The 11,650-nt window shown below is 38.6% G+C and overlaps 2 protein-coding genes across 2 annotated transcripts; one reads left to right on the top strand and one right to left on the bottom strand.

The window, feature by feature from the left end:
- The first annotated feature begins 1,315 nt into the window (after positions 1–1,315).
- bokb (BCL2 family apoptosis regulator BOK b) lies at positions 1,316–8,294 on the top strand. Its single transcript, XM_008334008.3, has 5 exons — positions 1,316–1,726; positions 2,890–3,221; positions 3,374–3,502; positions 7,062–7,225; positions 7,552–8,294. Exons 2-5 carry the CDS (start codon positions 2,999–3,001, stop codon positions 7,675–7,677), a joined length of 642 nt encoding a protein of 213 aa, XP_008332230.1. The 5' UTR covers positions 1,316–1,726; positions 2,890–2,998; the 3' UTR covers positions 7,678–8,294.
- Positions 8,295–8,356: 62 nt separating this feature from the next.
- Positions 8,357–11,538, bottom strand: thap4 (THAP domain containing 4). Its single transcript, XM_008334006.2, has 5 exons — positions 11,388–11,538; positions 10,561–10,711; positions 10,143–10,252; positions 9,391–9,494; positions 8,357–9,280 (listed from the first exon to the last, which is right to left on the bottom strand). The coding sequence occupies exons 1-5, from the start codon at positions 11,410–11,412 to the stop codon at positions 9,164–9,166; spliced, it is 507 nt and encodes a 168-aa protein (XP_008332228.1). The 5' UTR covers positions 11,413–11,538; the 3' UTR covers positions 8,357–9,163.
- Between the last annotated feature and the right edge of the window lie 112 nt (positions 11,539–11,650).

Below are 11,650 nucleotides of genomic sequence, written 5' to 3'. Positions count from 1 at the left end.
GAGGCGAACACGCGTTGACTTATTGAGAAACATCGCCCTCCTGTGGCAACAAAGTCAAATAGCTATAAAACAATATAATGATAATAAATAATGAAAAAGATCGTCAGTTATGTTATTCTGAATATAAAATTGAAACAAAACTCATACTAATATGCATAGTATCAATGTTCAGTTTTGCAGAGTCTGATTTTATTACTAGTCCCAAATTAAGCACTGTTTATTTTGACATCATGAAATATGAAACAAACAGATAAATCTGATATAACGCTCTTTTTATTTTTTTACTTAAGCAAGCTCTTCCCATAATGCACAGTAAAGTGTTTGTGCTCTAAGACTAGAGTAGGACATCTATATTTATCCACTGTGCATTGGATTAAAAGTGTGACACTTCTGGCCTCAGGAGGAACACTTACATAAACTTTGACAGAGGACACACCTATATAACCTGTCCTGGGGAAACTGACAGTATATACCTCCCATGATTCACTGAGCTTTTTGTGCTCAGATGGCCTCCCTTTATAGACGAACAAAAGAATAACCTTTCACATATCTCCTAATCTGAATATTGTTTAAGAGTAGAGTAACAGAATGCTATGAAGATACATTTAAACTCAAGAATGGATTATTGTTTATTAACCGTTGTTTTTAAGTTTATCACTGTGGATTTAATATCTGTGTCATTGCAGGAGGAGTTAGCCCGAAGTATTTAAACTATTTTAGAATAGATGCCCCACCCATCAAAGGTTGGGAAACCCCAGACACATTTCAGCCCTATTTGTACAAACACACACATATCTATCTATCTATCTATCTATCTATCTATCTATCTATCTATCTATCTATCTATCTATCTATCTATCTATCTATCTATCTATCTATTTATCTATCTATCTATCTATCTATCTATCTATCTATCTATCTATCTATACTTAAAATAAGCTTTGCAGGATTTATAATAATTTTTAATTTCTCTTGCTAGTGTTTGTTTATTTTTTATTGCCGTAACACCGTTGTGTTGAATGTTTGGTTTTGCATGAATTGTGCTCTATTTCATTGACACTGCATTTGTAATATTAATAAATTACACATTCTGTTGGGAGTTTTCATATTTTCTTTATTTATTTTGCCGTTTTCTTGAGCTTAATATGTATGTCTTTAATTCTCATGTTGTTAAAGTTATCCCATGAGCTGTTACAACTGCCATTGTTTCGTAAACACTCAGTGAAAAAATGAAAAACAGTGATTGTGACAGGATAGGACTTGTAAATCAGTAACGCAGTTGGGATCGCTTTATCTGCTTCTGTTCGTCGTCATGCAACCGACCTCTCATGTCGTTCAGTAGCTGTGAGTCAGTCGTCTAACTCCACCTCCCGGGGGTGTTCGTAGATCACAAATCTAGCGCGCTCTATAAGCGCAAATGGAATGGAAGGTGGAACAACAAGTAGGCGTCCTCTGTGCGACTGAGCGCCCGATTTCCACCGTGCAATTGCTGCCTTTTGGGAAACAAAGTAGACGAGAAGAGAGTGTTGGAGCAGAGGGCTGCAGCGGTGCTTCGCTCTGATAGGATTTCCTCGCAGCACAGAGGGCAGTTTCCGCCGTTTTCACAGTGTCTTTGTGGGGAACCACCACACCTGGTTTTAACTGTATTCTGACTAATTGACTTGCGGTCAATTATCGGGAGCGCATACCTGTGGACCTCTTTAATGTAGGACAACTTCTGATGAAGGTAGGCTGCACTGTTTTATGCCTTGTACCATACAACGGCTATATTTCTGTTGTATGAGATAAATAAACTACTTTAAACATACATGTATTGTTTTGTTTTTTAAATTTATTATTTAAAAGAAACTCACAACTTTTAATCTCTTGTGCCGTTGCAGCAGAAAACACCCCTGTTATATATTCTGGTATCAGAGTCTGTTGCGTAATAAAGTGTGTGTCAATGTCTTGACTACCCCTCCATGTGACTCACAACATTAACGCCTCCATCAAAAGATATCGTCATTATATAAGTCTCTGCTGTGACTGGCAATGTGGTTTGTGCTCACTTATTTATTTATATATTTTTGTTGCTTCATTTCCCCCTAAAACTGTTGAATTCCAGTTAATAAAAGAAAAACAATTTGTGTTCCTGGGGATAACATTCAAATTTCAGCTCAGCACTCTCTACATTGTACCAAAGGTACCATGTATTGTATCCTCACTGTCCCTCACATGTCCATGTTAAATAAGACTATTTTGATTTCTGATCTGAGACAGAAAATGTTTTATTCTCTTCTTCTCCATCTTCAGGTGTAGGCACCTGGCCCCTTCTTTCTATAGGTGGTGCAGTATTTCTACCAAGAACTATACAAATTACTCCCTTAGAAGGGAATAAATCTATACACCATACAGGGTACCATCCCTACTGTTATATAACTTCCTGTTTAGTACATTACACCAAGTTAAAGCAAATTAAAGACAAATTAAAGTAATACTGCTGAAAACACACTGTAACACAATGGCTGTTAGCCTAAAATAGCTAAAAAGGTAGTAGTCACCCCCCCTCCCACCCCCAGTAAATTAAATGGAGCTGGTAATTTCTTTAAATAAGCACAGCTAGTAAAATCCAGTGCTCCAATTTACTAAACCACGAGGGTTGGTTAGTATTTTTTTTTTAAAAAAGCTCAAAAACAGTATATAGCATTTGGTAATTATTTATGTAAGAATTAATTCCATAAATGTGTGTGTGTAAACCTAGTTCCTGAATCCTAAATTGTTTACTTAAATTCAGGAAAACATACCACTAGAATAATTTTGAACCCTCTGCATTGCTTACAGCAGGGATAACAGTAAATAACTTTAGTCTTATGGATATAAATAAAATCTCTCTCTCTTTTTTTTTTACAGCTGCCCTTTGTCACTTCTGGTAAACTTTGCTCTTCCTGGGATCAAAACTGACGCTGAGCTGATCCAAAGAGGTCAGACACTCTCTGACCCAGATCCTCTGCAAGAGGACATGGAGGTTCTGCGGAGGTCTTCTGTGTTTGCAGCAGAGGTCCTGGATGTGTTTGACCGCTCACTGACTGAGAAGGACCTAGTGTCCCAGTCCAAAGCCCTTTGCAGAGACTACATTCTGTTCAGACTCAACCAGAATGGGCTGGGATGGTCCAAATCTGAGCTCAACCTCGTGCCCTCCAATGCAGCACTCGCTGAAGTGTCTTCAGTTCTTCTGTGCCTCGGTAAGAGGAAACCACAAACATCTGTGAAGTCATCATCCTTCTAGCAGTTTTTGACCTTGACTTAATGGAAGAATGGGAAGAATAAATTTAGCAAAATGAAGCTTCTATAGTGAATAAAATATTTCCTTTAAATACAATCTGTGTCTACGCAGGCGACGAGCTGGAGTGTTTACAGCCATCTTTGTACAGGAACGTGGCACGGCAGCTCAGCATCTCTGTTGCCATGGAGAACATGGTCTCCGATGCGTTCATTGGTGTGTCAACAGAAATCTTTGCTACAGGTACACTCTGAATCTGAATCTGTGGGTGACAATGGCAGATTTAAGAATTATTTTAAATGTGGGTCTCCAGCTAAGGGGAATCTGTCGCTCTAACAGCTCCGATGTTAGACTTCTCTTTGTGACGCTGGTCGCTGGTGAAAGCAGCCACTGTTCCAGCTTTTCAGTGGCAGCTGGCAGAGAGGTGGTTTCAGTTGGAGTGAGTGGGTGCAACGCAGAAACACAACAACATAGGCCTGTATCTAAACAATTAGATAATCTTCTGGTAGCTTTTGCTTAGGGTTAGATTGGAATTCTTACCCCAAAACTTTATTTCTCAAGGGAAAGTTTCTCCATATATTATAGTATTCAAAATTGATTAATGGACAAAAAACACAGGTTATATGCTGAGTAGGCCGGTAGATAAAACAATAAAAGAATACATTAAATGATCCTGAGAAGAAATTGCATATTTATCACCTCATGTGATCTGAGTCTTCTTTTCCCAGCACAGTCCAAAAGCATTTACTGTAGGCTACTATTATCTGCCCTGCCCTGTGTGTGTTTGTGTGTGCGTGTTTAGCCTCAGATGTACCTAATGATATCAGAGCACAGCAGGAAAAAACTTTAGCTGCAGACACTCAGTCCTGCTAAATACTGGTCTATACTCCTACCCAAAATAATACAGAATTTATCAGATAAACGTGAGTTTTAAAGAGGTGTTGTTGATGTTTGTTTGCTGACAAATCAAATGGACCAATCACAACCAGAAAACAGTACAAATATCTACTCACTGGTATTTGTTTGTACTTTGATTTAGTTTTACTGACTTCCATTTAGTCTTACCTCATTCGCACCCACACTAAAATAGGGCATAATGTTTTTTTAAAAGTAACACTTTCAATGAAAGACGACAACAGAATATCAGCCTCTCTGCCTTTTATTGCTGCTTTCACTGACAATGACTGTAAAAGGGAAGAACATTCCTTCAGTATTTGTGTTTACAGTGACGCCAGTGGAACAGCCTTCCAATGCACACGTTTGTACATTGAAACAGCTCTATAAAATAATTAAACACTATAAAATACCAGGCTCCTCGCCCTCGAACGGGGAACTAAACCACTCAGTCATTTTGAAATGCATGCAGTCCCATTAAAATAAAAACAAACAAACAGGGAGCTCTTGAGAGATAAAGGAGGTGAGGGAAACCCTCACAGGAGGCTTTCCTCACTGTAACCAAGCTGCGAACATGTTTGAACAACGTCTCACATGAATTAGTTTGAAGGGAAGGCCCAGGCCTTAAATGCGATGGAATTTAAAAACCCTTATCTTGGTCTTAGAATGGATTGGGGAGATTTTTGTCTTCCTGTGACCTTAACTGGTTTGGTGTTCCTGTTGTTGTCCGTTGCCTAGACAACTCTTCAATTTTGTCTCTTTTGTCCAAAGCAGCAATGACAGACATCTAATCCAACCAAAGAAAAAGATCCACTTTATTTCCTCTGTATTGAGTAGATTCAATGATCTCAGGGAACTTACATTTGGCACAGCGGTGGGAAAGATTAAACCAGACCAGTTAACCAAATTTTCACGTATGTTCCCCTTATAAAAGTGTGTTTTGAGGCTATAAGTTTTTGGAAACAGCGTGGGATTTTTGCTGAAGGTTGCTGAACCCAGGCTGTGTCTTGTGGGAGCAGTTGGTAATTGGACATAAATAGAAAAAAATGTAATGTTGGTTTGTTTTTCTTGCTGTCGGGAAATTGTTTTATATCCCTTTTTAGCTTCACGGAATCTTTTCATCCTGTCCTTAAAATCTCAGCTTTGGTACAAGAACCATAAAAGGAGTCAAACCAAGTGTGTATCATAAGTATATATTTTTAGAAGTGGTTGGCTGTTCATCAGTGCTGTGGTCCCTATCAGTAGAATCTTTCTGGTTGGCCTCTTCTTCATCATGTTATTGCTTGCCTCCCACTGCTGTTACTTTTTCTTTCCGTCCTCCCCTCCTCCAGCTTTATCCTGGACAATCTTCTCTCTATTTCTGGCCCGTGTCTCAATAAGGAGTTAGACGTGACGTACTCCTACAGCTACAACGGACATTTATCTCATTTAAGCTCGCCCAGATCTCTATCTTCTTATAGCCCACAGTGGGACGCCATGGCTCTGCTTTGAATTACAGCCATGGCCATGCATGCTGAACCCGAAGGAGGTTAATGCCATTAGACCCTGCACTGTATCAGTGACAGTTGTTATAACAATCCCCACTGGCCTGGAAACTGCATAAGTGAATGGATTTTCCTCATTATCAGATTGGATTGTGTAAGCAGACAAGGAACGGCCACTTTTCCCTCTTTTCATTCTCATTCCTGCCTAATTAGCAATTGCCGTAAACATTTTCTTACTTTTTTTTTTCACCTGTGCATGTCTGAAACTGCGTCAAGAGTTTTCAAAAGCTCACGACACCAAGGGCAACTGAGCCGCGCCCTGTTTAATTTACAGCTGGTATGTGACGCAGTAAGACCTGTTATCAACATCATTAGGACAAATGCACCGGGCGTATTGACTTGCACCACATATTGACAGTTTATTTCAGTGCAAGGTCCACAGGCTGCCCCACATGACACATGTCAGGTCACAGAATATATAACAGACACAGAGGAAGTGGGTGATAATCCTGTTCCCTGCCCTGGGAAAGTAATGATGTTGTTAGGGTAAACATGAAAAATTGTTTTCTGACCTCATTGATCTCCAGGAAAGTCTGTGCACATTAGTTAAAGTTGATTTCAGTGGATGATGCAGTGACTTTAAACCTTTTTCACCACTTCTGCTGTTGTTTTTAATTCTAGTTAAAAATAAAACAATTTTATAAAATATTAAAAAATCATATCTGAATTTTCTGAAACCTGTATAAAATATAATGTGTGCTGTTGTTTTTAACCACCTTTGCATTTGTCACTATGGACAAATCCACTTTTTAAAACTTTAAATAAATGATCCATATTTTTAATTAAATGTAAGTATCTAAATATTTACAAATACAAAGCAGGACTGTTGTAGCTTTGACAATAGAGGTTCGAGGATTTAAAGGTCACCAGTTCTTCCTCTCAACATCCACAGTGCCCTTAGGCCAGACACTTAACCTCCATACATCCTCTGCAAAAAGAAGTAAAAAAAGGCTAACAAAGATACAGTAAGTTAAAGACTGTAGTGTGGATGAAGCCCAAGGCTGCGAAACACATGATCTTCATCATGTGTTTGTCTGATGAACTGCTCTGTTATTCTTTCCATAATTGTAGTGTTTGTTACTTGATATTTTTTATATTTTCATACTGTTTTTTATCTATTATACAACTCTATTTTCACCTTGTAAAACCTGGACATGGTAACACTTGGGAATTTTTGAGTCTGTTGATCAAAAGTCACATTGTCAAAGTCAATTTAAAGCATTTAATGACAATAATAGGAATGTTTATTTTTATATCTTTAGTTCTTTGGTGGTATCCCTTAGATCTCTGTCAGATCTACTGGATGATGTTTCTCCAAAGGATTGTCTAAAATGAATGCCAGAGTATTATTTCTCCTCCTGCAGGTATAACCTGGGGTAAAGTTGTGGCCATGTATGCTGTAGCTGCAGCCCTGGCCGTGGACTGTGTCAGACAAGACCGGGCGGCCAACGTCAACATCATAGTGCAGAGTCTGGGACAGTTTGTCCGCAAGTTCCTGGTTTCCTGGCTGAAGAGACGGGGAGGATGGGTGAGTGACTGCTGCTGCACACACGGGGGAGCTGTGCATGAGATACAATGGAGGGGGAAGTGATGAGCTTCTCTTTGTTTTTTTTTTTAGAGGAACACAGAACATTAAATCGGCACTGGTGTGTCAGAAAACACGGAATACATTACTGATTGTCTGAAATATATCATTGTGTGATTTCAGAACAATGTTATTAGAATGTTAATTCTAATTTTATTATGAAATTAGAACCTGGGCCAATCCCTGCAGAGAGCAAGGCCTAATAATCAAGGAAAAATAAAACCAACTTGACCAGTTCAGAGAGAATTAATTTATCCTGTTTTTTCCAGGGTGATATCACGAAATGTGTGGTAAAGAAAGATTTTCCCCCAGAACAGAACTGGTTAACCTCGGTCATGGAGTCCCTGAAGTACTTTCTTACCACAGTGTACGTCTACATCATGAAAGAGCCATGAACGACCCACGAGACACGGATGTCATCATTTGGTGGCTTTGCTGAACAATTCTATTCATTCATCTGGAGACTTTATGATGGAGACGGAGACGGATGGATGTGTTACCAAAGTGCCATTAGTATCATGGTCGTACACCTGGGGATCAGATAAGCCTGTTGTTGGTGATTGCTCTTCATCCAAAGAGTAGTCATCCTGAGGTAAACAAGGTGAACAACCATGTGTCTCACTCCAACACTTCTGCACCAGTGGCGTGAACCAGGTTTTTCTTGTCACGTGTGGAGATGAACCATAACATTCAACAGACGTCACATGTTCATGTCATGTTTGTGCCAGGCTAAACCCCTGAAAGAGGAGAGAGACTATTTTTGTAATTATTATTAAATTAATGAATGCTCAGCTGGCTGGGTTAACGAGTCCAGTGTCCACATCCAGGCAATAATCTCTGCACGTTTGCAGTGTCTCTCTTCTGCTCCGCGTAAACTTTGTGACTTTACTTAACTCTGCTGCATTTTGAGATTGATCATTTAATGTTAGGTCACACTTTGACCATCACTGACCAAAGAACGTAAAGACGGACAGAATGATACATACTGAAATCACACATTTCAGTGTTTCAGTGTGTGTACATACTGAAATCACACATTTCAGTGTGCACCAAACTCCTTTTAAACTGTACATAGTTTATTTATGGTTTTACTTTATTTTTTTAATGTTGAAACTTGAATACTGCACTATGAAGAGCATGTACTACAGCTCTTGGGGATGATTGCATGATATGCCTGATGGGTGATGCTTTACAAGTGTTATTAATGTGTCTGAAAGATTTTTTTAAATTCAAAATAAACTTCTTCATAGTCTTCATCACTGATTTGTTGTTGTTTAGGTTTTAATGTCTTTATCTTTAAGATTTAAGGTCAGAACCTAGACTTAAAAATACATTTTTTAATGAACTTCTTTATTACATTTCCATACGAATGAATAAAAATGAAAAGGATATGCTCTAACTTATAAAAGTATTGTAGCTTTACATTACTATTGTCCAGACCACAAAAAAAGGACAGACTGCAGTGAAGACAAAAAGACCTCATAGTTCTTTTTTTAATTAGTGCAGTAAAATCTTTACGTTCAAAACATAAAGACCTTGAATAACCACAGGTAAAGTAACGTGTATTTTACTAATCACTTGCAGCAATAAGTAGTTGAACAGCGGAGTAGCTCTCCATGCAAACTAATAGGTGATACATTACATTAGAAATGTTATTTTATTTAAATGCATTTCCCTCTTTCTGTTCAATATCCAAAAATGAGTGGCTTAAGATGAAACATCACTCATAATTGTGACACTTGGACTCCAGACTCCATTCAACAGACGTTAATGTAAAGTATTATGTTGATCAGCAGCGTGTATATCGTCAGCATCAAACAGGGTTGTTCATCAAACCTCTCGGTTTCACCATAAATAACTGCCAGGTAGATTGTCGGTTCACTATGATCGACGGTAAGTGATGTGCAAGTGCTGTGTCATCAGTGGCTGGTTGTCTGTTGCCATGGAAACCGTCTGCTCAAGCCTACCATCTGGCCTCAGCTGAAACACTCTGGAAATCTGGAATGGGGGTAAAAAAAAAAGAGCAGCCAGGATGTGACTTCATGAATTATAAAAAAGTCAGAAAATGTCAGACACAAAAGATAAAGTCTGGAGAATGAAAGACAAACCTGCTGCACATGTGGCTCCTTGGCAAAAGAAATCCTGGCCAAAGCGTGAGTCTGCAGGTTCAGCTGCTTCCCTGTCAGTTCACCCTCCTCAATCTCAACCAGACCTGCACCAGAACATGCCATTAGGTTGCGAGTTAAATCTCTCAGCTGTTAATTTGAAAGTCGACATTGACTTACATTAGCTAATAGTGTTGAGTCAATTGACAAGTAATTGTCAAATGTGTCTTAACAATCTAATCATCCTTATTTTAAGCACTGTCATCTGTGCAAAAGTAGACTCCTGTGCCAAATTTAATCATCTGGGTTTGCATGTTTAAACACCTCTGAGCATTCCACTGTGTAATTACAGCAGTAATTTATTTATTCAGCTGACAACAAGTGATGTCTCCCTATATGATACAGTGAGTGGATTATTAACTTGAGGACATTTATTTCATAAAACATGTCCTGTGATTGTGAGCTGTCAGTTTCACAAAAGTGCCAAATAAGTAACTGTAAGCAATAAGCACAGCTGTGAAATTATATTTAGAAATTAAAATTAAATACTAAAAATGACCTCTGCTCAAATTATTTTTCTTCTGTTTTGCCAGCCTACTCTTCTACCCACTCTTGTCCCTCTCCTCCCAAATATAAATCTGTCTGACACACACACACACACCTACACTAAAAAAACCACCAGGTTATTTCTTAAAATTACAGACAATATCCCATGTTTATGTATGTGGTTCCATAGTGATCTGGACATAACGTACCAGAGTTTTGGGCAATGATAAATGCAACCCTGTTGGTCCCAGACTGCAGTCTGATGAAGCCACACTCCCTGTGCAGAGGCTTTTTAGATTCTGCATGGAAGGCGTTGAACCTGCCAACACACAAATAGTCAGTGTTTATTTATACAAACAAGTCTGCTGACATACTGCAGTTACATCAAAGCAACACCGGGCAACACTTTTGCCCTTAAAGAACATGTTCAGTCTGCACACTGAACATGCCTGTTGGTGCACTGAGTGACATCCGTGGGTGGAGATGAACACCGGCCAATAGACAGTGGCTCTGAAAACAATCACAATCAGACAGGCCCAACAAGTTCTACAGCGGTGTCAAAATGTCAAAGAAGAAGTCACAGAAGTTATTCAAAACCAGAGCAGCAGAATGTGAGGTGAAACGGACATGAAGTTGATGACTGGCTGTCCCACGTGGCTGAAGTTCAGGGTCTCTGTATAGCGGAAAGGCTTTATTGTCGGGAAACATCCCTCACCAGGCTCATCTGACTCCCATGTTCCCAGAAGCCACTCTAGAGGCAGGAGGACTGGGTTCAAACCTGTCAATAATAGAAATGTGTTTGATGTGTTAAAAATAGGGAAATGTGTAATGTTAAACTTTTTATAATCCCTTTGTGACATCATTTATAGTAGATGTTATATAAAATAAATTCGGACGTTGGTTAACAATTTTTAATTTGTTAACATTTCTATTTCTATATGCATTTCTTATGTTACCAGGGTCGTGTTTATTTTATGTTACAAGTTTGTATAACTCTTTAGTGTCTATTCTAATATTGAACCACTAGAGAGTGCTAATGCTTCAATATATTTCATAGATACCCAGAAGAAGGAGGAAACAGGCGTTTTGTTGGACGCGTGGTCTGGTAGGAGAATACGTCTTTATGTCTTTATAAGTGGTTTATTTTATGTGCTTTCAGTTTCACGAAAAAAAGAAAGGTCACCACCTTGACAACTACAGCGCAGGCGCTAAGTGTAGTTTTGTTTTTAAATAAAGGCTAAGGAATGTGCAAGCGTCAACGATAAACAATAAGCAAAGTAAAAATAACAAACAAAATCTTTCTCCTTTGTTATTCAAACTGTGTACAGTCAAATGTTGCATTTTTTAAAAGGAAACTTTCACAAACTTTAGATTAAATACAAACAAACAAAAGCACGTGTTCGTTACCACTGCAATATAATAATAATAATAATAAAAACGCTTGACTTATTCACCTGTTTTATCGGCAGGATTCTCCATTATTGCTGTGGACAGCGGAGTTGTGAGTGTAGTTCCAAGTTTTAATGTCACTAAAATTAGACAACGGCGTGACGTTTGTTACGTTAAAAAGGCATTGTGGGGAATGTAGTTATGACACTGTGTGGCCTGCTGCGTCGTTTTGAATATTTGAATGTTTATATATAAGTCTGCGAACATAAAGTGTTTTTCTTTAAACCACCTTTAATATTTGTGCCAGGCATCGAGGCCTGGCTGCTAA

This window comes from Cynoglossus semilaevis, chromosome 20 (assembly GCF_000523025.1).
Source record: "Cynoglossus semilaevis isolate Cse_v1.0 chromosome 20, Cse_v1.0, whole genome shotgun sequence".
Classification (NCBI taxonomy): Eukaryota; Metazoa; Chordata; class Actinopteri; order Pleuronectiformes; family Cynoglossidae; genus Cynoglossus; species Cynoglossus semilaevis.
This window is presented reverse-complemented; position numbering and strand designations above follow the sequence as displayed.